We start from the raw sequence: 26643 nt of genomic DNA on the forward strand, positions 1-26643 counted from the left end.
CTAATATATTATTTCCAAGAATTATTTTGTTGACAGTTAGATACACTCTTGTTTAGTGACTAAGTACTCCCTGAAAAGCTAAGACTTTTTGTCATTACACTGAATTTTAGTCATTCCAGAGCAAGACTGTCTTATCAGATTAATGATTTCAATCAGTTGCTTAGTTTTTTATGTTTGCTCTATGGCATCTGGCTTTCCTGTGTATATTTGTCTGGCACAAGCCAATTGGTAGATAATTTAATGTGGAAAGAGGGGCAAAGTTCAGGACAGATGATTATAGACTTAGTTAATAACAGTTAAAGTTTTTAAATAATTTCATATAGTTCTCTTTCCATAGATATCAATATGATGGATATCCTTATAACACCATCAATGGCTAAACCTAGGCAAGATTATTCAAGAACTCCAGGACAAATATTATCTCTCATCAGCTCTTTGGGATTTGTAAGTACTTGATAAGAAAAAAATCACATAACCTGGCCTTTCATGATAGCCATTTAAAATATAAAATATTTTTCTTTTTAAATAAATGATCAAAATTAATGTAAGTAACCCTAGCAGGTTTGGCTCAGTGGATAGAGCATCAGCCTATGGACTGAAGGGTTCCAGGTTCAATTTCGGTCTGGGGCACATGCCCAGGTAGCAGGCTTGATCCCCAGTAGGGGGCATGCAGGAGGCAGCCAATCAATGATTTTTCTCTCATCATTGATGTTTCTTCCTCTCCCTTCCTTTCTGAAATCAATAAAAATATATATATTTTTAAAAAAAAATTACTGTAGCCAAAACCGGTTTGGCTCAGTGGATAGAGCGTTGGCCTGCGGACTGAAAGGTCCATGATTCAATTCCGGTCCAGGGCATGTACCTTGGTTGCAGGCACATCCCCAGTGGGGGGATGTGCAGGAGGCAGCTGATTGATGTTTCTCTCTCATCGATGTTTCTAACTCTCTATCCCTCTCCTTCCTCTCTGTAAAAAATCAATAAAATATATTAAATAAGTAAATAAATAAAAAAAATAAAATAAAAATATTACTGAAAGTATCAAGCATGTGCGGTTACTCTGAGAGTTAATCTACTTAGGTCTGTGCACTTACCAGTAGGTGGTGTTTTTGTGAAGATAAATATTAACATTTATATTTGTCTTTCTCTTTTTAATAGCACCTGCCAGTTGAAGAAGAAAGTCAAGACTCTGCAAATATTCTTTCAGCCCATGTATCTGAAACATCACAGCTTTCTCAAGGACAAATTTGTCCTATGTCTGTAGAACAAAGGGACAGTACTCCTTATTCTAGCAAACTACTAAAATCATGTGAGTATAAAAGAAAAAAACAGTTTACTTCTACTATCAGTTTAGCAATTTAAAAAAATGCAAATATTTGAATAGTCTGTGGCATGCCTGTATTTCATTATGTAGACACTACTTCTGACAGGAATTGTTCCAGATGTTTAAGTCAACAGAACAAAAATTCTAGCTAATGAGATAATCTTCATTACCTATAGCATTACAATGATCATTGGGTAGATTTTAGTATATTGGGTCTATGGAAATCTTATATAGAGAAGATGTAGTACCTGTAATATTGTTATGTGTTTGTAAAATTTCTGAAAGATTTTTTAAATAAAGTAGTCAAAGAAAAGTTATAATTTTTTAAGTAGCATACAATAAAATACAAAGCCAAGTACTAGAAGAGGAGAGTGGGACACTTAACATTTATGTGGTACTTAACATCACTCTTTATTACTTGGCAATTTCGTTCTCCACACTCATGTCTTCATCTTGGGAATGTGAATAACATAGTGTTAGTTGTTTTCATGGATGTTACCTCATTTTGAATTTGGTCCTCAACATATCTGTACATGTCTAGAACATATACTGTTATCTTCTTTTTGCAAATGAGAAAGCTAATATTTGAAAACGCTTAGTTACACACTAGTAAATGGGTAAGCTGAGTCCTGGTTGCAAATACAATTTTCTGTTCATTTGTCTTTCCTACAAATTAGTGAATCTTGTTTCTTCTGTCAAAACCCACTGTAAAAATGAAAATGCCTGAAATACATATATATAGGTTAGGTAAACAGAGACTGATAAAATACCAGGTGTACCGATTAATAATGTGGATTTTTTACAATAGATGGAGTTACATATATGTTGATATATATATCAACATATATATATATATATATATATATATACACACATATATATATACACACACACACACACACACACACACACACACACACACTACAGGCCCGGTGCACGAAATTTGTGCACGAGGGTGGGGGGGTGTCCCTCAGCCCAGCCTGCACCCTCTCCAATCTGGGACCCCTCGAGGGATGTCCGACTGCCCTCTCACAATCCAGGACTCTGGCTCCAACTGCTCGCCTGCCTGCCTTCCTGATTGCCCCTAACTGCTTCTGCCTACCAGCCTGATCACCCCCTAACCACTCCCCTGCCAGCCTGATTGATGTCTAACTGCTCCCCTGCCAGCCTGTTTGCCCCAACTTTCCTCCTCTGCCAGCCTGGTCACCCCTAACTGCCCTCCCCTGCAGGGTTAATCGCCTCCAACTGCCCTCCCTTGCAGGCCTGGTCCCTCTCAACTGCCCTCCCTTGCAGGCCTGGTGCCTCCCAACTGCCCTCCCCTGCTGGCCATCTTGTGGTGGCCATCTTGTGTCCACATAGGGCAGGATCTTTGACCACATGGGGGCAGCCATACTGTGTGTTGGAGTGATGGTCAATCTGCATATTACTCTTTTATTAGATAGGACTAGCAGCCCATTGCAGGAATATTCCTGCAAGAATAGGGCTTCCTGCAGCCTGAGCAAAGCTCCCACCTGTCTCCGCTGCCTCGCTCCCTCCCTCCCGTCTCCGCTGCCTCGCTCCCTCCCTCCCGTCTCCGCTGCCTCACTCCCACCCGTCTCCGCTGCCTCGCTCCCTCCCATCTCCGCTGCCTCGCTCCCACCCGTCTCCGCTGCCTCGCTCCCTCCCGTCTCCGCTGCCTCGCTCCCTCCCTCCCGTCTCCGCTGCCTCGCTCCCTCCCTCCCGTCTCTGCTGCCTCACTCCCTCCCGTCTCTGCTCCCACCCGTCTCCTCTGCCTCGCTCCCACCCGTCTCCGCTGCCTCGCTCCCTCCCATCTCCTCTGCCTCGCTCCCACCCATCTCCTCTGCCTCGCTCCCTCCCGTCTCCGCTGCCTCGCTCCCTCCCTCCCGTCTCCGCTGCCTCGCTCCCTCCCTCCCGTCTCCGCTGCCTCACTCCCTCCCGTCTCTGCTCCCACCCGTCTCCTCTGCCTCGCTCCCACCCGTCTCCGCTGCCTCTCTCCCTCCCGTCTCCACTGCCTCGCTCCCACCCATCTACTCTGCCTCTCTCCCTCCCGTCTCCGCTGCCTCGCTCCCTCCCTTCCCCACTGCCTCGCTCCCTCCCTCCCTTCTCCGCTGCCTCGCTCCCTCCCTCCCGTCTCCGCTGCCTCACTCCCTCCCGTCTCTGCTCCCACCCATCTCCGCTGCCTCGCTCCCTCCCGTCTCCGCTGCCTCGCTCCCTCCCTCCTGTCTCCGCTGCCTCGCTCCCTCCCTCCCGTCTCCGCTGCCTCGCTCCCTCCCTCCCGTCTCCGCTGCCTCGCTCCCTCCCGTCTCTGCTCCCACCCGTCTCCTCTGCCTCGCTCCCACCCGTCTCCGCTGCCTCGCTCCCTCCCTCCCATCTCCGCTGCCTCGCTCCCTCCCTCCCGTCTCCGCTGCCTCGCTCACTCCCTCCCGTCTCCGCTGCCTCGCTCACTCCCATCTCCTCTGCCTCGCTCCCTCCCATCTCCGCTGCCTCGCTCCCTCCTGTCTCTGCTCCCACCCGTCTCCTCTACCTCGCTCCCACCCGTCTCCTCTGCCTCCCTCCCACCCGTCTCCGCTGCCTCGCTCCCTTCCACCTGTCTCCGCTGCCTCGCTCCCTCCCTCCCGTCTCCGCTGCCTCGCTCCCTCCCTCCCGTCTCCGCTGCCTTGCTCACTCCCATCTCCTCTGCCTCGCTCCCTCCTGTCTCCACTGCCTCGCTCACTCCCATCTCCTCTGCCTCCCTCCCACCCGTCTCCTCTGCCTCGCTCCCACCCATCTCCTCTGCCTCGCTCCCTCCCGTCTCCACTGCCTCGCTCCCACCCACCTCTGCGGCCTCGCTCACTCCCTTCTCTGCTGCCTCGCTCACTCCCTTCTCCCCCGCCCCGCCTGCTTCCCTCTTTTCTCCGCCACCCCGCTTGCTTACTTCTCTGCAGCTTTGCTCCCTTCTGCAGTGCTTGGCTTCCTTCTCCACTGTCTTCAGTCTTCGCTCTGCGCCTGGATATGCAAGTTAACCTCCATCTTGGTTGGGTTAATTTGCATATCGCTCTTTATTGGCTGGTGGGCGTGGCTGGTGGGTGTAGCGGAGTGATGGTTAATTTGCATATTACTCTTTTATTAGATAGGATAGAGGCCTGGTGCACGGGTGGGGGCCAGCTAGTTTGCCCTGAAGGGTGTCCCAGATCAGGGTGGGGGTTCCCGTGGGGCCGCCTGAGCGACGGGCCTGTGGTGGTTTCCTGGCTGGCCACTCCCCCTGGCGACCCAAGCGGAGGCCCTGGTATCTGGAATTTATTTACCTTCTACAATTGAAACTTTTTAGCCTGGAGCGGAGCCAAGCCTCCTCGCTCCGTGGATGGCAGTCATTTCTGTTGGGGTTAATGTATCTTCTATAATTGAAACTTTGCAGCCTTAACCGGAGGCCTGGGTCAGCCAGGGTGTGCGGAAAGCTTTGCTTCTTCCATTGCCAGGGGCAGCCCTAGCCTCCCACTCTTTCCAGCTCTGTGGCTGTCGCCATTTCTGTTTGGATTTGTTTACCTTCTATAATTGAAACTTTGTAGCCTTGAGTGGAGGCTTAGGCCGGGAAGGGGAGGAGGAAAGCTTGGCTTCCTCCATTGTATGGGAAACCCAAGCCTCCCTCCTGCTCTCTGTGGCTGTAGCCATCTTGGTTGGGTTTATTTGCATACACTCTCTAAATGGCTGGTGGGCGTGGCTTGTGGGTGTAGCGGAGTGATGGTTAATTTGCATATTACTCTTTTATTAGGTAGGATATATGTGATTTGATATGTATGCTTTTTTGTTGTATTGACAACAAGCTTCAAAACTTCATATGTCAAATTTTCTGAAGGTGTTAACATCATAGATATTTTTACGCTTAAAAATGTCTTAATTTCATGCCAAAAAAGAGCATTTGTGGGAAGTTTTAATTCATTACTTTATTTTGAAGAAAAGTGCTGCTGAAAGGTATCGTATACTTCAGGAAGCTTACGGTGAACAGGCTCCATCTCAAGATGCTTGTGAACACTAGTTTAAACACTTTAAAAGTGATGATTTTGATGTGAAAGACAAAGAACATCCAGGTCAATTTGAACCACACTTTGATTGTAAAATGACCAGAATGGGCCAGAAGACACGGCAAAGTAATTTTGCTTCATGAAAACGCACCATCGAGAGAGAGGAACCAAGATGGCGGCAAAGGTAAACAACTAAACTGCCGCCTCGCACAACAATTTCAAAAATACAACTAAAAAACAAAACGTCTACCACCCAGAACCACGGGAAAGCTGGCTGAGTGGTAGATTTATAACTAAGAAGGAAAGAGAAAGGAGCACAAACACTGAAAAGCTGAGGTACAGAGGCGCACGAGTCGGGCTGATGGCGGGTGACTGGGCACATGGCTTTTTTTCATCCCGAAGGGACACAAGCTCCCAATCACTCTGAAACCCAGTTTCAGGGGACACACGGGAGACCCAGACACCTACGGGGAGAAGCTGGACTCTCAGCCATCAGTTCGGAAAGTGAGAGTGACTTTTTTGCAGAGGTGCGCCCAGCAATCAGGGTTTACTGCACTGGAGCGCGGGACGCAGGGACTTGGAAACGTGGAAAAGCAGAGACGGCTGACGGCAGCCATCGCTGTTTGCCACGCCCTAGCCTAGTGACACCCTGAGACCCCACCCCGCCCTGAGACGCTGCCCCACACATTTTACAAACCCGCCCAGGCTCCACACATCGGCTTTTGCATATAAATGGCCTGTTCTGTGGAAGCTTAACCAAATAAACTGCAGCTCCAGTCAGACTGCTCCAAAACTGCAAAACCAAAGCAGAGAGGAGAAAACTGTAGTTCTTGCTGTAGCTCCTGCTGGGTGGCCTCAGACAGTAGCTGACCTGCACTCCTTCGGAGATCCCGAAACTAGTGTATCTAGTGGTCGGTGTGAGACGACACCAGATTTCAACCACTCTCATAAGGGACACATTCAAGAGGCAGACTCAGTGAGCACTGGAACAAATCCTGCCCCATAAACGTGTCTCCAGCACAGCAATTCTTCCGTTATAGACACAGCGGGTCCTCACAGCCAATTGGCCTGGAGGTCAATTCCTCCTAGTGACACCAACAACAATCAAGACTTAACTACAACAAGGCTATACACACAGTCCACAAAGGGGTGCACCAAGAGCGTCCACCTCAGGAAACTGGGAAGCTGACCCGTTGAACCAATAGGACACCTAGTACACAAAGCTACCCTACCAACTAAGGGAAGCAGCGAAAATGAGGAGGCAAGGAAACAGATCACAAACGAAAGAAATGGAGGAGAACAAACGAATGGACATAGAGTTCAAAACCACGTTATAAGGTTTTTCAAAAATTTCCTGGAAAAGGCCAATAAATTTAATGAGACCCTCGAGGATATGAAAAAGGACCAACTAGAAATTAAACATACACAGACTGAAATAAAGAATATTATACAGAGACCCAAAGCAGACTAGAGGAACGCAAGAATCAAGTCAAAGATTTGGAATACAAAGAGGCAAAGGACACTCCTCCAGAGAAGCAAGAAGAGAAGAGAATTCAGAAAGTTGAAGATAGTGTAAGAACCCTCTGGGACAACTTCAAGCGTACCAACATCAGAATTATGGGGGTGCCAGAAGAAGAGAGACAGCAAGACACTGAAAACCTATTTGAAGAAATAATGACCGAAAATTTCCCCCACCTGGTGAAAAAAATAGACTTACAAGTCGAGGAAGCACACAGAACCCCAAACAAAAGGAATTCAAAGAGGACCACACCAAGACACATCATTATTAAAAGGCCAAGGGCAAAAGACAGAGAATATTACAAGCAGCAAGAGAAAAACAGTTAGCTACCTACAAGGGAGCACCCATACGATTATCATCTGATTTCTCAACAGAAACTATGCAGGCCAGGTGGGAGTGGCAAGAAATATTCAAAGTGATGAATAGCAAGAACCTACAACCAAGATTACTCTACCCAGCAAAGTTATCATTCAGAATTGAAGGGCAGATAAAGAGCTTCACAGATAAGAACATGCTAAAGGAGTTCATCACCACCAAACCAGTATTATATGAAATGCTGAAAGGTATTCTTTAAGAAGAGGAAGAAGAAGAAAAAAGGTAAAGATAAAAATTATGAACAACAAATACATATCTATCAACTAGTGAATCTAAAAGTCAAGTGAATTAAAAATCTGAGGAACAGAATAAACTGCTGAATATAATAGAATCAGGGGCATAGAATGAGAGTGGATTGATAATTCTCAGGGGGAAAGGGGTGTCTGTGTGGGGGGTACGGGAAGAGACTGAACAAAAATCATACACCTATGGATGAGGACAGCGGGGGGGGGGAGGTAAGGGCAGAGGGGGAGTGGGAACCGGGTGGAGGGGAGATATGGCAGGGGAAAAGGAGAAACAATTGTAATAATCTGAACAATAAAGATTTATTAAATAAAAAATTTAAAAAAGACATTGAGAAAAAACAAAAAACAAAAAACACCATCACACACTTCAAAACCAGTTAAAGACACATTAAAAGATCTTGCCTTGGAAGTATTAACCCACCCACCGTATTCACCAGACCTTGCTCCTTCAGATTACCACTTGTTCTAATCAATGGCACAAGTACTTTCCGAGCAGCACTTAAAAACATATGAAGAAGTGGAAAATTTGGTCTCTGAATGGTTTGCCTCAAAACAAGAAAAGTTCTATTGGGACAGTAGCCACAAATTACCTGGAAGATGGGGGAAATGTGTAGCTAGCGAAGGACATTACTTTGAATAAAGCACTTTTGATGTTTCTCTTGAAATTATCATGTTTTCTTTGATTACAAAATCTGCATTATTAACCGGTACATCTGGTATGTAATATGTCAATGTTATTTTATAGCCTTAGTCTTAAGAAAAAATAATTGTAACTCCCTTAGTCATTCTTTAGTCAGAATTAGATAGCTGCAAGACACTGTGCTATGGATATAAAGATAAAAGATATCCTTGCCTCAGAAGAAATTATACTTTTGTGGTAATTATAGGTATAAAATGGTAACCATAACAATAACAATGAAATAAATGTCACAGAGCCATACTTTTATACAAAACAGAAAGTGACAAATACTAACTTGGAAAATCAGGAATGGTTCTAAATAAAGATATAGCAACAGCCAAGCTAGATTCATTAAGAGGAACTTAGTAATTCCAAGTATAGTGGAAAAGAGCATTTCAGATAGAGCCACTAACATGAGCAAAGGCATGGACACATGGAAGTATATTCCACCTTCACACCATAGGGACTTACTGTATTATGTGAGAACTAGAGGCCTGGTGCACGAATTTGTGCACAGGTGGGGTCCTATCGGGGGGCCGGCTGGCTGGGGAGGAGAGACCACAGAAGGTTGGCTGGCCAGCCCCCCGATCTGGGCCCAAGGGGAGAGACTGCAGGAGGTTAGCCAGTGGAGGTTGGGGAGGGGAAGGGCTGCGGGAAGTTGGCTGTGGGAGCACACTAGCCATCGGGGCGGCTCCTGCATTGAGCATCTGCCCCCTGGTGGTCAGTGCGCATCATAGCAACTGGTCAACCGTTCGTTCAGTTGTAACAGTCACGTAGGCTTTATATATTTAGATGAGAAGTATGTACAATGGAAAAGAAAGCTTAGCAGGTAGATAGGGAAGGATCAAGTGTCATTACAGGGAACCTAGAATTTAAGCTGTAGAAAAAGGGGAGACATCAAAAGTTCCAAAGTGAAAAAAAAAAAAAAAAACACAAGAAAAAAGAAAAAAAAAAGTTCCAAAGTAAAGAATGGTCTGATCATAGTGATCCAGAAAGAACTCATTAGCAGATACATAGTATGCACATGGCGTTGGATTAGACACAAGTTCCATATTACCAGGAAAGATAACTAAACAGTTTGGTCAAATATCAAGGACAGTATCCATTGAGTTTCAGGAATTCGATTGACAGATTTATGTACCAAAAAGAAAGTTGTCTTAGATGAACTTTGAAATTCTTCCAGATTTAAAGTTCTAATAAGATTTATTAAATAAAAAAAACCTGTAAGATTAATAATTTATTTGGGATTAAAGTTGCATTCACCCATTTTGGAAAAAGGAAAACAAGATAAAGGTATCTTTTTATATAGGTATAAAATCTTTATATTTTATGTTTTATGATCTTTGGTAAAAGCATGATTGTCCGTTGTGTCTAATTATAAGTTCAGGAGCAATAGTTTTTGGCATCATTATTTATTTGCACAATGAAGGAATATGTATCATGTTGATAGTGCTGCTTTCTTCCAGTAGCTCACTCTCAGTCACTTTATCATTACTTATTTGTTTTACCCAGTGGTATTAAAAAAAAATCCCTTATGCATGTGTATAATTTACACTTGTAAGCACATAAACCTCAACATTAAAATAAAGCTATATTTTTTAATTGAATACAAACTGAACTGAGAAAATTTAGTCACATTTGAGCCTCCTGTCACATCTGGATATAGTACATCAATAATGCTCCTTTATCAAATTGGGTAATGAATATTCAAATGGATTTGCTCCTAATTATAAATGAGTTCCCTTGTCCCGATTTTTACTTTACAAATGTTTAAAGTATTTTTTTAACTCTCAGAATAGTATTTGTTTTGTTTATTTTTTTATCATTTATGAGGTTTTTAAAAAAATTTTTAAGTCTTTATTATTACAGATACTAGCATTCCCATTGCAGGAAAAATCCTGCTATAGGGTTTCCTGCTGCACTCTACCCCGCCCCGCCTGCTCTCCTCCCTTGTCCCCCGCCCCACCTTCTCCGCCAGCCCCCCTGCTTTTCTCCCTTTTCCGCCAGCCCACCCGCTCTCCTTCCTTCAACCCTGGCCCCGCCTCCGTTCCTCCCTTCTCCCCCGCCCCGCATTCTCCGCCCGCCCACTCTCCTTCCTTCTCCCCCACCCCGCCTTCTCCGCCCGCCCGCCCGCTCTCCTTCCTTTGCCCCCGGCCCCGCCTCCACTCCTCCCTTCTCCTGCCCCCCCCCCCCCCCGCTTGCTTGCTTCTCCACAGCTTTGCTCCCTTCTGCAGCTCTTGGCTTCTTTCTACGCTGTCTTGATATGCAAATTAGCCGCCATCTTTGTTGGGGTAATTTGCATAGTCGTCCTGATTGGTTGGTGGGCGTGGCTTGGGCGTAGCGAAGGTGCGGTCAATTTGCATATTTGTCTATTATTAGGTAGGATTCCTCTTTCTTTTCCCCCATTGCCCCACCTCCACCCAGTTCCCACCCTGCTTCACCCCAAGCCTTCAACACCCTATTTCTGTGTCCTTAGGCAACATCTTTGACGACCTTTTGGTTAATCTCTTTGTGTCTCCTCTCCCCAATGCCCTCTGAGATTTGTCAGTCAGTCCCATGTTTCCATGCCTCTGATTCTGTTTTATTAACCAGTTTAGTTTGTTCATTAGATTTCTTGTTCATTTATTTTGACTTTTAGATTTAATTGTTAATATATATGTATTTATTGCCGTTTTATTGTTCATATTTTTTATCTTTTTTTCTTCTTCCTCTTAAAAAATACACTTCAACATTTCATGTAATACTGGTTTAGTAGTGATGAATGCCTTTAGCTTTTTCTTATCTGCAAAGCACTTTATTTGCCCTTCCATTCTAAATGAGAGCTTTGCTAGATAGAGTAATCTTGGTTGTTGGTCTTTGCTGTTCTTCATTTTGAATATTTCTTGCCACTCCCTTCTGGCCTGCAAAGTTTCTGTTGAGAAATCAGCTGGTAGTCATATGGGCACTCTCTTGTAAGTAACTAACTGCTTTTCTCTTGCAGCTTTTAAGATTCTTTGTATTTAACCCTTGGCATTTTAATGATCATGTTTCTTGGTGTGGGCCTCTTTGGGTTCCTCTCATTTGGGACTCTCTGCACTTCATGTAAGTCTATTTCTTTCGCTGGATAGGGGAAGTTTTCTATCATTATTTCTTCAAATAGGTTTTCAATATCTTGTTCTGTCTCTTCTCCTTCTGGCACCCTCATAATGTGAATGTTGGTACACTTGAAGTTGTCCCAGAGACTCCTTACACTATCTTCATATTTTAGGATTCTTTTTTCTTTTTGCTGTCCTGATTGGGTGTTTTTTGCTTCCACATATTCCAAATCGTTGATTTGATTCTCAGAATCCTCTCCCCTACTGTTGAATCCCTGTAAATTATTCTTCATTTCAGTTAGTGTATGCTTAATTTCTGACTGGTCCTTTTTCATGTCTTTGAAATTCTCACTAAGACCCTTAAAAGTCTCACTAAATCCCTTGAATCTCTCATGAAGATCCTTGGGTAACCTTATAACCATGGTTTTGAACTCTGTATCCAGTAGTTTGCTTTCTTCCATTTCTTTTATTTGTGACATTTCTTTATTTTGGTTGCTTCCCTGTGTTTGTTTTTATGTATTGAGAAGAACTGCTATGTCTTCTGGAATTGGTAGAGTGACCTTGTATAGTAGGTGTCCTGTAGGGCCCAATGGCTCAGCCTCCCCAATCACCTGAGCTGGGCACTCTAGGTGCGCCCCTGTGTAGGCTGTGTGCACAGTCTTGTAGTTGAGCCTTGATTTCTATTAGTGTCACTGGGAGGAATTGACCTACAGGCCAATTGGCTGAGGACTAACTGCCACTACAGTGAGAGAGCTTCTGTGCAGAAATACCCCTACAAAGCAGGACTTGCTTCAGTGGGGCTTTGGTGCTCACTGAGTCTGCCCCTTGAGTGTGTCACTTGTGGATGTGTAGAGTTGTAATCTGGTAAGGTCTAAAGCTGTCCATGGGGTTCACTGGCTATAGGGCCTCCAAGGAGGTGCAAAGCCAGCCACTACCTGGGGCCACCTGGCAGGAGCTACAGAGAGATTTGCAGGCAGTGGCTATTTATATTAAGATTGGAAGTGCTCAAATGAGACCCAGATGTGAAGCAAGATATGCTGGTGCTAGTGGTGGGCCTTGGGCCTTTTATTGATAAGTTTGGGGCACACTGATACCAGCTGCAGCTTATTTGAGAGAATTGAGAAAAGTCTGAAGCCTGAGCCAGGACAGGCCATTTATATGAAAAAGCTGCTACAAACAGCTTGAGTGAGATTGCAAATTGGATGGGGCAGGGTCCCAGGGAATCACCAAGGTGGAACAAACAGTGTGAGCCAGACTGATGGAAACTCATATTATTGCTAGTCAGCTCTGAGACAAGGGAGGTTCCAGCACAGGAACAATGACCCCTGCAAGCAGCCCCATCTAAGATAAAGCTTCCCCCAGGTTCTTTCCCCGATGTCTGACAATACAATTCCTCCCTGTATGTGTCCATTTCCCCCAAAGCTGCCCAGCACTGGAGCTCAGAAGGATTGAGTCCCAGAAAGTTCATGCACTGGTCCTTTAAGAGCAACACCTAGGCCCTAGCCAGTTTGACTTAGTGGATAGAGCATCGACCTGCAGACTGAAAGGTCTTGGGTTCAATTTCTGTCAAGGGCATGTGCTGGGCTCAGTCCCCAGTGAGGGGCATGCAGGAAGCAGCCAGTCAATAAGTCCCTCTCATCATTGATGTTTCTATCTCTCTCTCCCTCTCCCTTCCCCTCTGAAATCAATAAAAATATATTTTAAAAAGGATTTAAACGTAAGACAGGAAACTATAATACTCTCAGAGGAATCCACAGGCAGCAAAATATCAGACAGATGTCGTGGCAATAACTTTACCAATACAGCTCCTAGGGCAATGGAAGCTAAGGAGAAAATAAACAAATGGGACTATATCAAAATAAAAAGCTTCTGCACAGCAAAAGAAACTAACAACAAAACAACAAGAAAACCCACTCCATAGGAAAACATATCTGCCAATGTTATCTCTGATAAGGGTTTAATCTCAAAAATTTACAGGCTCATACAACTTAACAAAAGGAAGATAAACAATCCAATCAAAAAATGGGCAAAGGACCTAAATAGACACTTTTCACTCAAAAGAGGACATACAGAAGGCTAAGAGACCTATGGAAACATGCTTAAAGTCACTAATCATCCAAGAGATGCAAATCAAAATGACAGTCAGGTACCATCTCACACCTGTCAGAATGGCTATCCTCAACAAACGACACATGCTGGCAGGAACGTGAAAAAAAAGGAACCCTTGTTCACTGCTGGCGGGAATGCAGACTGGTGCAGCCACGATGGAAAACAGTATGGAGTGTCCTCAAAAAACTAAAAATGGAATTCTCCTTTGACCCAGTAATCGCACTTCTAGGAATATATCCCAAGAAACCAGAAACACCAATCAGAAAGGATATATGCACCCCTATGTTCATAGCAGCACAATTCACCATAGCTAAGATTTGGAAACAGCCCAAGTGCCCATCAGCAGATGAGTGGATTAGAAAACTGTGGTACATCTACACAATGGAATACTACGCTGCTGTAAAAAAAGAAAGAACTCTTACCATTCGCACAGCATGGATGGACATGGAGAACATTATGCTAAGCAAAATAAGCCAGTTGGAGAAAGATAAATATCACTTGATCTCACTTATTTGTGGAATATAATGAACAACATAAACTGATGAACAAAAACAGACCCAGAGACAGAGAAGCATTGAACAGACCATCAAACCTCAGAGGGAAGGCAGTTAAGGGATCAACCAGAGGACTTGTACGCATGCATATACCAGTAATCATAACCAATGGACACGGACACTGGGGGTGTGGGTTAGGGTTAAGGTTAGGGTTAGGGTGGGAGTGGCTGGGGAGGGTTCTATAGGGGAGGGGGGGAAAGGAGACATATGTAATACTTTAAACAATAAACAATAAAGTAAAAAAGAGGAACACCTGGGTATCCAGCAGCCTCGATGTCACTCAGCCACAATCCCCTCTGGTTTTCACAGCCTATAGGCATAGGGACTTCTCTTCCCAGCTCTTGAACCCTGGCCTGGGGGTCTGGTGTGGGGCTGGGACCCCTTGCTCCTCCACTGAGACAATCTCCCTCCCAATTAAAAAACCCGCCACACATGGGTATAGGACCAGCCCATTCCAGGCCTCCACCCCTCCTACCAGCCTCAATGTGCTTTCTTCTTCTCTAGTTGTAGGACTTCCATTCAGCCAGTTTTCAGGCAGTTCTGCATGATGGCTGTTCTGTATTTTAGTTGTAATTTTTATGTGGTTGTGGGAGGGAGGGAGTACTGACGTTTGCCTATGCTGCCATCTTGGTTCCAGAACAGTATTTGTACTGGCATACCAAAAACAGTGAAAGCCGTCCTTGTGGATTGGGTAAAGTTTTCATAGAAATAGCTCTGATATACCCTGGCTGGTTCGAGTGTCGTCCTGTTTTCCAAAGGGTTGCGGGTTCAAATCCCTGTTAAGGGCACATACCTGCGTTCCAGGTTTGATCTCTGGCCCCTATGTTTCTCTCGCTCTCTCTTTCCCTCTCTCCCTCCCTCCCTTCCACTCTTTTTTAAAATCAATGGAAAAAATACCCTCAAGTAAGGATTAATTTTTTTTAAAAAAATAGCTCTGTTGTGCAATACTTAATGCTTTGCCTAATTATCTATACAGATTCAGGTTTGATGAGTAATTAAGAAAGATGTGTCAGCCCTAGCTGGTTTGGTTCAGTGGATAGAGTGTCAGCCTGTGGACTAAAGGGTCCTGGGTTCGATTCTGGTCAAGGTCACATGCCCAGGTTGTGGGCACAATTGCCAGTAGGGGGCGTGCAGGAGGCAGCCAATCAAAGATTCTCATCATTGAAGTTTCTGTTCCTCTCCCTCTCACTTCCTCTCTGAAATCAATCCTATATAATAAAAACCTAATATGCAAATCGACCAAACGGCAGAACGACCAGTTGCTATGATGTGCACTGACCACCAGGGGGCAGACGCTCAACACAGGAGCTGCTCACAGCCTGCAGGACCCAGCCCAGCCAAGGCAGCAGCGGCGGGGCCAGCGAATGGGCAGCGCCAGGCTGGCCAAGGCAGGTGCCAGCTGGGGCCCCCCGATTGCCCCGCCGGTTGTCCCACAGATCATCCCTAATTGCTAACCAGGCCTAAGGACCTACCCATGCAAAAATTTCGTGCACTGGGCCTTTAGTAAAAATATTTTTTTTTTTGAAAGAAAAATGTGTCATATGCTTTATTATTTTCTCTTCCCTACAGGTCTTGAAACAGTTGCCTCCAATCCCAGAATGCCTGTAAAGTGTCTAACTTCTAATCTACTCCAGTCTAGGAAAAGGCTGGCTACATCCAGTGCCAGCAGTCAGTCCTACACTTTTGTATCAAGTATGGAATCTGAATGCCACAGCAGTCCTACATGGGAAAAAGATTGCCAGGTTAGAATGAAATTTATCTTAACCATAATCAGTTATGTATGAGAAATTAATGATAGAAACACTTTTTACCTTTCCATTTAAATTCTGTATGGAAATGAAGTTGTTACATCAACAGCAGTAAAGGTACTCTTCATTGTCCTGTACATCCTGTCAAATTCTTTTGAAATATTTTACTTTTTGCCCTATCAGTGGATAGACATTGGCCTGCAGACTGAAGGTTCCTAGGTTTGATTCCGGTCAGGGACACATACCCAGGTTGCAGGCTTGATCCGCAGTTGGGGGCATGCAGGAGGCAGCTGATCAATGATTTTCATCATTGATGTTTCTATATCTCCATTCCTCTCTGAAATCAATAAAAAATATTTAAAAAGAAAAATACATATATTTTACTTCTTGTTCAAACATGAAATTATTTAATGAGATTTCAATTTTTAAAGTTTTTGCTGTAAATTGATAGTAAATGTTTGTCTTCTAGACACCTAAATAGACTTTTTTTAATTTCCTGCCTGTGACACAGATATTAGCTTGTTGATTTTTTTTAACCTATATCTTATTTTTAAACTAACACTACCTCTTTCTGTACTATTTTCTGCCAGTTTCTCATTTAATGGAATGGCAACTCTTCTGGATAAGAAGTAACTTTTACCTAAGAGGGTTTTTTTGTTTTTTTTTTTCTGCTTTTTTTAAATTAAATTTATTGGGGTGGCATTGGTTAATATGATCATACAGGTTTCAGGTGTGAGTTTCTATGTTACAAGATCTGTATATTGCACCATGTGCTCGCCACCCAAAGTAAAATCTTATCACCCCCAGGAATAACTTTTAGACCACAAAGGTAATATAAGTGTACCTTTAAAAGCTTCTATTCTAATAAAATTGCTTGCTAAATGAATGAATTTACTTTGTTTATATATTCTGGTTTTGCTATTTTAAAAAAATATTAAAACTGAGAGGAACTAAAATTTTAAATTATAATAAAGTTGCCCTCATAAAATTCCAATAAAATAACATTAGATTAGCCCTGGCCAGTGTGGCTCAGTTGGTTGGAGTATCATCTCATACACCAAAAGGTGGCGGGTTTGATTCCTGGTCAGGGCATACACCCAGGATCTGGGTTCAATCCCCAGTGGGGGCTAGTATAGCAGGCAATGTTTCTCTCTCACATCAATGTTTATCTCTCTCTCTTTCTTTACCTTCTTCTGTGATATCAGTGGAAACATTCTTGGGTGAGGATTAATAATAATAATAATAATCTTGATAATAAAAGGCTACTATGCAAATCGACTGAATGGCAGAATGACCGATCGCTATGTGCAATGTAGGAGCTGCCCCATGGTGGTCAGTACACTCCTAACTGCCAGCTTAGGCCCACTCCTTGTGGGGGTGGGCCTAAGCCATCAGTCGGACATCCCCCAAGGGTTCCCGGACTGCAAGCTGGGCTGAGGGACCCTCCTGCCCCCCAGTGCATGAATTTTGTGCACCGGGCCTCTACTAATCTATATATATACACATATACGTGTGTGTGATATGCAAATTAGGCCGGGATGCCATAACGGGTCACAACTGGACAGGAGGAAGTTGTGCACGCAGATGAGGCCTGGAGTGGAGACGGAGACAGAGATGGGGGCCCGCCCGAGCCAGCATAGCGGCTCCAGCGGCCCCAGAGTGGATACAGGCATGGGGACCAGGGGACGCTGCAAGTCAGGCGTGGATCCCGGCCCCCCATAGGGTGCCTCCTCGCACGGCGGGAGGCTGGGCACCTCCTCGCGTAAATCACGCACTGGGCCTCTAGTAATAATAATGTTAGAATAATGGTAGTGCACAAAGAATAAACCTTCTGTGTGATTAAATAATTTGTATTGTATTTGTTCCTCACTCTCAATCATGATTTTCTTTTTTTTTAATTAATTAATAAATTTATTTTTTAAAATAAATCTTTATTGTTCAGATTATTACAGATGTTTCTCTATTTTCCCCCATAGTTCCCTCCACCTGATTCCCCCCCACCCCATTCCCATACCCCCTGCCCCTGTATTCATCCATAGATGTAAGATTTTTGTCCAATCTCTTCCCGCACCCCTCTCACCCCCTTCCCCCTGAGAATTGTCAGTCTACTCCCTTTCTATGCCCCTGATTCTATTATATTCACCAGTTTATTCTGTTCATCAGATTTTTTATTCACTTGATTTTTAGGTTCACTTGTTGATAGGTATGTATTTGTTGTCACTTTGTTGTTCATAATTTTTATCTTTACCTTTTTCTTCTTCCTCTTCTTAAAGAATACCCTTCAGCATTTCATATAATCCTGGTTTCGTGGTGATGAACTCCTTTAGCTTTTCTTGCCTGTGAAGCTCTTTATCTGACCTTCCATTCTGAATGATAGCTTTGCTGGGTAGAGTAATCTTGGTTGTAGTTTCTTGCTGTTCATCACTTTGAATATTTCTTGCCACTCCCATGTGGCCTGCATACTTTCTGTTGAGAAATCAGCTGACAGTTGTATGTGTACTCCCTTGTAGGTAATTAACTGTTTTTCTCTTGCTGCTTTCAAGATTCTCTTTTTGTCTTTTGCCCTTGGCATTTTAATTATGATGTGTTTTGGTATGGTCCTCTTTGGATTCCTCTTGTTTGGGGTTCTCTGTGCTTCCTGGACTTGTAGGTCTATTTCTTTCACCAGGTGGGGAAAGTTTTCTGTCATTATTTCTTCAAATAGGTTTTCAATATTTTGCTCTCTCTCTTCTTCTGGCACCCCCATAATTCAGATGTTGGTACGCTTAAAGTTGTCCCAGAGGCTCCTTACACTATCTTCATATTTTTGGATTCTTTTTTCTTTATGTTTTTCTGGTTAGGTGTTTTTTGTTTCCTCATATTTCAAATCTTTGGTTTGATTCTTGGAGTCCTTTGGTCTACTGTTGAATTTCTGTATATTCTTTATTTCAGACAGTGTATGCTTAATTTCTGACTGGTCCTTTTCCATTTTTTTGGCATTCTCATTAAGATCCTGAAAGGTCTCACTAAGTTCCTCAGAGGTTTCTAGAAAATTCTTGAGTAACCTATAACTGTGGTTTTGAACTCTATGTCCAGTAGTTTGCTTTCCTCCATTTCTTTCATTCATGACATGTTTCTTTGTCTCTGCATTTTGGCTGCTTCCCTGTGTTGATGGATTGGTTTTCTGTGGTAGGTGACCTATAGGGCCCAGTGGTTCAGCCTCCCCAATCACCTGAGGTGGACACTCTTGGTGCACCCCTTTGTGGGCTGAGTGCACAGTCTTGTTGTAGTTAAGCCTTGATTGCTGTTGGTATCACTGGGAGGAATTGACCTCCAAGCCAATTGGCTGTGAGAACCCACTGTGTCTATAATGGAAGAACTGCTATGCTGGAGACACTCTTATGGAGCAGGACTTGTTTCAGTGAGGCTTTGGTGCTCATTGAGTCTGCCTCTTGAATGTGTCACTTATGGATGTGAGGTGTTGAAATCTGGTGTCGTCTCACACTGACCACTAGGTACACTGGCTCCTGAATTTCCAATGGGGTTCAGGTCAGCTACTGTCTGAGGCCACCCAGCAGGAGCTACAGCGAGAACTGCAGATTTCTCCTCTTTGCTTGGGGTTTGGAAGTTTTGTAGCTGTCTGACCAGAGCCGCAGTTTGTTAGGTTAAGCTGCAATAAGGAAGGACATTCATATGCAAAAGCCACTTTGCACAGTTTTGGTGGGTTTGTAAATTGGACGGGGCGGGGTCTCAGGGAATCACTAGGGCAGTGATGGCGAACCTATGACACACATGTCAGTGCTGACACGCGTAGCCATTTCTGATGACCCGCGGCCACTGAGGCGGCCGCATGCCGAGGATGAAACATTTGCTGCTCCTGAGGATGAAACATTTGCGAAATAATGTTTGTTCTTCAAAGTGACACACTACCCGAGTTATGCTCGGTTTTTTGGCGAAGTTTGACACACCAAGCTCAAAAGGTTGCCCATCACTGCACTAGGGTGTGGCAAACAGCGATGGCTGCCAGTCAGCTGTCTCTGCGTCTCTGCGTTCCCAGGTCCCGCGCCCCAGTGCAGTAAACAATGATTCCTGCGCACACCTCTGCAAGAAAGCCACCCTCACTTTCCTACCCGATGGCAGACAGTCCAGCTTCTCCCCATAGGAGTCTGGGTCCCCAGAGTCTTGCCGGAAACTGGAGTTCAGAGCGGTCGGGAGCTTGTGTCTCCCTTTGGATTGAAAAAAAACAGAGCACCCAGTCGCCAGCCGCCAGCCCGATTCGCGCGCCTCCGTACCTCTGCTTTTCCGCGCTTGTGCACGTCCTACCCGGTCTCAATGCTCTTTTCTCTTTCCTTCTAGTTGTAGAACTTCTACTCAGCCAGCTTTCCCGTGGTTCTGGGTGATAGACGTTTTGTCATTTAGTTGTAGTTTTGATGTGGTTGTGAGAGGCAGCACATACAGGTGTGTACGTTATGCCACCATCTTGGTTTCCTCTTTATTATTGTTGTATATTTGCATTTTAGGAGCAGGATCAAACTATTTTTTAGTTAAGGCAGGATTTCTCAATTGTTTTTCCTTTTCTCCTTATGGGCTGCTCTGTAGGTAATATGTATATATTACAGAATAAACCAGATTTGCATTACTAGTACTATTATTTCATTTCTGTCCTATTCAAGAAAGAAATATAGTATTTCAACTGTACACAGCTTTGCATTCTTCCTCTACTTCTGCATCCCTGAGAAATGCAATGATTGGATTATAGAAGGATGAGGGAACCCTGATAAACCCTGGGCTAATCCCCAAATGCATCATTTCTGTGCTTACAGATCAATGAGTTGTAATTCAGGAATTTTCTTTGTTTTATGACTAAGTGCTCCAAATTAATACTAAGTGAATTAATAAAACTTCATTTTCACATGTCAAAAATAGGTACTATTGAAGTTAGTTATTGATGCCCTAACCGGTTTGGCTTAGTGGATAGAGCGTCGGCCTGCGGACTGAAAGGTCCAGGTTCGATTCCAGTCAAGGGCAAGTACCTTGGTTGCAGGCACATCCCCAGTAGGGGGTGTGCAAGAGGCATCTCATCGATGTTTCTCTCTCATCAATGTTTCTAGCTCTCTATCCTTCTTCCTTCCTCTCTGTAAAAAAAATCAATAAAGTGTATTTTTTTAAAATAAAATAAAGTTAGTGATTGAAGACTCCTAATTGAATGATCTTATAAAAATCCTAATTAATGCACCAATTTGCAATATTAGGTACAAAGCTCATATCACCCAAGAGTGATATGAAATTCAGTTTTCAAGAAAAACATTTTGTTATCAGTGTATCATTAATTCAACTTATTGACAATGGATTTAACCCATGTTATTTTGGTTTTTCATTATAAATTACTACTAATTTAGCCTCATCCTTATCAGCTTGGTTTTATTATACTTGTTTGAAGTGATACATGCTTGTATTAATAGTATTTTTGATCTATCCCTGCTGGCCTAGCTCAGTGGTTGAGAATCGATCTATAGAAGGTCACTGTTTGATTCCCGGTCAGGGCACATACCAGGTTTGCGGGCTCAATCCTGAAGTGTGGGGTGTGCAGGAGGCAGCCCTTCAATGATTTTCTCATCATTGATGTTTCTCTCTCTCTCCCTTTCTCTCTGAAATCAATAAAAGTATATTTAACAAATAATAATATTTTAATCTATAATTTCCTATTAACTATATCAAGCCCTGTACTTTTGCAGTTCAAAACAGAATCAATCATATTCCTATTGCAAAGAAGATATATACATAATGTTGCCTTACCCCAAAATTTGTCTAAATATGTTGCCTGTTAATTTATTCTATTTAAATAACATGTAATACAGTATCAAATAAGTATTATAGAGTAATTGATTTACATTTTAGACCAGTGTTTCACTCTAAATAATGTGTATAAGTGTATGCTCTAATTGTTTATGCTGCTTTTTAATTATCTGTTATCATCATTCTTTTGTTCCATTGGAAAGTAGGAATAGGTAGCATAATAGTTTATGAGGCATTTATTCCACCTAAGTGGACAGAGGTTTAATAGGTTTTAAAATCTCAGCTTTATATAACTAAAAAAAGGTTCTTCCTCTCCTTTTAGGAAAGTGATGATGGATTTGGCTCTACAATGATGAGTTGGAACACAACTGAAAAGCCTTTATGTACAAAATCTACAAATGACATCGAGACCATAAGTTTCAATAAGAAGAATCTTGAGTTAGCCCTTTCTCCCATTCAGAGTAGTAGTACCATTCCTGCCAGTGGAAGCTCTTGTGTAAACCTTGCTAAAAAGTGCTTCTCTGGGAAAGATTCTTGGGAAGCAAGAGAACTGGATATAAATAACACTAATATGGCCACTTGCACAAGGCAGTCTGGTTTTCATCAGTCAGATCAGGGGACTGTAGATTCCACTGGTATAACTGAAGAGCACCTTGGGAAAAAAAGTGTTAAGAGACATTTTGAGTTAGTTGACTCCAGTCCTTGTCAGAAAACTATACTGAATAAAAAAAATTGTATAGAAATGAGAGATTGTTACACAAATCAAAGTACAGGCTTAACAACTGAAATTCAGGACCTTAAATTGTCAGTATATAGAAGTCAACAAAATGACTGTACTTATAAGGAGAATATGGTCGATTCTTTTATGGATAAACAACAAACACCAGAAAAAACAAATATCCCAATGATAGCAAAAAATCTTATGTGCGAACTGGATGAAGATTGTGACAAAAATAACAAGGACAGCTTAAGTTCTAGTTTTCTATGTTCTGATGATGATAGAGCTTCTAAAAGTATTTGTATGGACTCTGATTCATCTTTTCCTGGAATTTCTATATTGGAAAGTCCATTAGAAAGGCAGTCCTTAAATCCAGACAAAAACATCAAAGAATCTTCTTTTGAAGAATCAAATATTGAAGACTTACTTAGTGTATCACTCAGCTGCCAAGAAAGTACCTTGCCAAAAGGTGATGAGAATCCTGTTGTCCAAGACAGTAACCAAAAAATGTTAGCTCCTTCTTCAGAGGTGTTGAAAACATTAACCGTCTCTAAAAGAAATGCAGTAGCTTTTCGAAGTTTTAACAGCCATATTAATGTATCCAATAATTCAGAACCATCCAAAATGAGCATTAATTTAGATGCAATGGATATTTCGTGTGCTTATAGTGGTTCATATCCCATGGCCATAACCCCAACTCAGAAAGAAAGATCCTACTTGCCATATCAGGTATGTATAACTTCCTAACACTTTGTTCTTTGGATGGTAGAAAAGTAAACTATGAAGACCAGACTCTTGCCTCCCAGCTAAACTATATGATATTAAGCATATAGTTTTGTTTTACTTGTTGGAAAATTTTTTGGAAGTTTTAATGCACAAAGGTAAAGCTAGTGGTTGTACTGCTCTATACACTTACATATATTTACAACCATCTATATATATAAAATATAGATTTAAAATATGTATAAAATATTTTATATAATATAGATTTAAAATACATATTTTAAATCTATATTATATAAAAGCCTAAGTGACCGGCCAACTAGCCAGTAGCAATGACGCGCACTGACCACCAAGGGGAAGACGCTCAAAGCAGGAGTTGCTGAGCTGTAGTCACTTGGCAGCAGCGGTTCTCAGGTGATGCACCTGGAACCAGAGAGGAGGAAGTCCGATTGTGGGGGGGGGGGGGTACCTGAGAACCACCCTCTCGCTATCTGGGACCCCTCAGGTGAGGTCAGAGAGCCGGTTTCGCCCCCATCCCCACCAGCCAGGCCGAGGAACCCCACTGGTGCACGATTCCATGCACCAGGCTTCTTAATAACTACATATTTTCACTTGACCCCAGAAAATCTGTGAGTTATAAAATTAAAATCTACTCTGCTCTCTTCTAAAGTCATATTTAGATGATCTCTTATTTACAGAAAAAAAGTTGAAAATACATATTTTAAATCTTGTTTTGTTTTTATTTTCTAACCCCTTATCTTTTATTTTCCCCTTGGAGAGACATCATAATAATAAAAATTTTAAAAAGTGGAAACTTGAATTGAGAGTTACAACTTGGGTTTTCTATTCAGAACTTACTGGGTGACTTAGAAGTCCCTTACCCTCAGAGTCTCTGTTTTCCTTCTGTCTGTAGAATATAATGCTCTCTATCCTGTTGATCTCAGAGTCCTTATGAGACAACAAAATATCTTAGCACAAGAGGTTATTTATATTTAGTTCTATCTTGCATATTATCATAATATTTCAGTCATTTGTCAGCCTCAAGCTCCTACAGTGGAGTTCTTTCTTGTTAACTTTTTCATTTTTTCTTGCAGATGCAGATCTTATTGAAATAGTTGGTGTTACCTAAACTATTGAGTATTGTTAGATATGAGGACTGTGTATAATTATAATTCTTTCAGTCCTTTTTCAAAATTAAGGATATGAGTATGTCCTTTATGCCCAGCTTTTTTGTTTTGGCATTTCTGTTCACTGTAAAAGAAATTTAGATATTTATTGTCTTTTAAAAATTCTTTTTAAATTAGCAGACCCCAAGTCAGGTCAAGTCAGGAACTCCGTATCGAACTCCAAAGAGTGTGAGAAGAGGGGCGGCCCCAGTGGATGATGCGCGAATCCTGGGAACCCCAGACTACCTCGCACCTGAGCTGTTATTAGGCAGGGCCCATGGTAAGGCATGCACGTCCTGAGTTTTTGAAATGTCACCTATCACTACATTTTCTGTTGAGGTAAAATTGTTTTAAATTTCTTTGGTACTTGGATTACCTGAAGTAGAAGAAAATTAACTCATGCATTACTCTTTCCTCCTATATATGGCATTTGTTACCGGAAAAGAAGACATGCAGCCATTTGTTGTTTGCTTCTGGTATAGTCTCAGTGACCCAGAGAATTCGCGCCTTTCAGACTTGGTTTCCTTTGCTTTAAACGTCTCCTCAAGTCTGTTGTCGTTTGGGCTCAAAAACACAAAGTTGAGCCTATACCTCTGTTCAGTCTGCAGAAGCCTGTTCCTGTTTAGGGCTCAGTCTCACTTATACCCTCCCAGAGAGTCAAGCCAGAAATGAGCCATTTTTCAAATTGCAACATAGGAATAAAAGGGTGACATTTTCACTTATCATTTTTTCCCTTCCTACATTCTGAAAATGAGCCGGATTTGTTTCCTAGGATTAGTGTAACATACTATAACCTAGGTGGTTCAAAACAACAGAAATTTATGGTCTGACCATGCTTGGCTTGTAAATGGATGGATCACTCTAATCTTCATATGTGTTCTCCTTTGTCTCTGTAGTCTCATGGCTGTGTTCTTATAAGGACCTCATTCATATTAAATTAGGGACCCACCCTACTCCAGTGTGACTTCATCTTAACCTAACTAATTATATCTGCAAGGACCCTATTTCCAAATGTCACATTCAGGGAACCTCAGGGTTAGGACTTCAACTTATCTTTTTTCAGGAGGGCATGATTCAACCCACAACATAACCCTTTCTTCTACATCTTTATATATATTTATTTCAGAGAAAAGGGAGAGAGAGAGAGAGAAACATCAATGATAAGAATCATTGATCGGCTGCCTCCTGCACGCCCCACAATGGGAATGGAGCCTGCAGCCCGGGCATGTGCCCCTGACTGGGAATCCAACCATGACCTGGTTCATATGTCGATGCTCAACCACTGAGCCATGCCGACTGGGCCCTTTCTTCTACAGCTTGATAGATGCTTTGAACTCTTGGCGGACATCTGTCTCATCTTCTCCACCGCACCCTCTACAACTTTTATTTCTTTGCTGGATTTTTTTCCTTAGTCAGAAAATTAGTTTCCACCCTTCCACTCACTACCCAACTTCTCAAAGGTGCCTCTTTTGCTTTGGCAATCTGATTATTATCCCCACTATTTAACTTAAACTTTATTACCAGTCATCTATGATGTCATTATTTACAAATCTGCCAGCCTCTTCTCAGTCTCACTCTTCTTACCTCTATTGCTACTCCTCAGTTTTCCTTATCTCTTGTAAATATGGATGTTCTTCAAGATCCTGCCCCTTACCCTTTGTGATGTGCTCCCTGCTAATCTATCACTCCCATGCCTTTGGTGGGGTCTCTGTTGGTGTTTCCCAAATACTGATCTCTAATCCTAACTTTCACTAGGCAGCAGACACACGCCTAGTCTCTATTTAGTATTCGACTGGTCTTTCAAATGCTGCCTGTTGAAACTGGATTTTTTATCCAGTTTTCTCTTCCTGTTCCCTATCTCGGTTTCGCCATCTTTGTGGTGATACAGACATTGTCCCTACATTCAGACATTTAAATCAGGTTAATTACATCTGCAGTATTTCTCCTCACCTTTTCATTTCTGCCACTATCTCCGCCTCATCTTTTCCTTTTGTTCATTTAATGGCTTTCTTTCTGGTCTCTTCAACTTCATTCTGTTATCTATAATCATTGCCACCAGATTTTTCATCTTCCTCCCATATTTGCCTTTTTTCTTTAAGACATTTATTTGGAAAACCATAGAAAAATGCACAGATAGCTGAGCTGTTTTATATGTTTCAGTCTAGATTTTGATTCCATTTAAATTATTCTCTTCTCATGACTCTATACCCTTGCCCAACTTTTAAAAACCTGGAGTCCGGTAGGAGAGACCACAAGCATCCCAGAGGGTCGCAGCACAAAATCCAGGTTTTCCTCTTAAAACATAGCATGGTTTGTGCTACTTCCCTCCTTGAAAAACTCTGGTGACCCTTTAAAAGCCAGATTAGTGATCATAGCACTTGAGGCTCCAAGCTCTAATAGTAGCCACCTCTCTCAGAGATTCTCTTAATAGGCCTTATATCCCCATTCCACTTCTTAAGACACATTTATTTTCAAATTTCCCTTATTTTCCACAAGTAGCTTAGAAAAGCCAGTCCCCTGCCAAAACCGGTTTGGCTCAGTGGATAGAGCGTCGGCCTGCGGACTCAAGGGTCCCAGGTTCGATTCCGGTCAAGGGCATGTACCTTGGTTGCGGGCACATCCCCAGTAGGGGTTGTGCA

The 26643-nt window shown here is 42.8% G+C and overlaps 1 protein-coding gene across 5 annotated transcripts in view; it reads left to right on the forward strand.

The window, feature by feature from the left end:
- The window catches only part of MASTL (microtubule associated serine/threonine kinase like), a 49906-nt gene that overhangs the window by 15985 nt on the left and 7278 nt on the right, over positions 1-26643 (forward strand). For 3 of the 5 annotated variants that reach the window (XM_054722621.1, XM_054722610.1, XM_054722626.1), the window contains exons 5-9: positions 338-444; positions 1156-1306; positions 15444-15616; positions 21720-22844; positions 24146-24284. In XM_054722621.1, the coding sequence (XP_054578596.1) occupies positions 338-444; positions 1156-1306; positions 15444-15616; positions 21720-22844; positions 24146-24284 (1695 nt within the window). Of the gene's footprint in view, positions 1-337; positions 445-1155; positions 1307-15443; positions 15617-21719; positions 22845-24142; positions 24285-26643 lie in introns of all 5 variants that reach the window. The other 2 variants (XM_054722615.1, XM_054722605.1) reach the window with 1 other exon arrangement.

The sequence above is a fragment of the Eptesicus fuscus genome, chromosome 2 (genome assembly GCF_027574615.1).
Source record: "Eptesicus fuscus isolate TK198812 chromosome 2, DD_ASM_mEF_20220401, whole genome shotgun sequence".
NCBI lineage: Eukaryota > Metazoa > Chordata > Mammalia > Chiroptera > Vespertilionidae > Eptesicus > Eptesicus fuscus.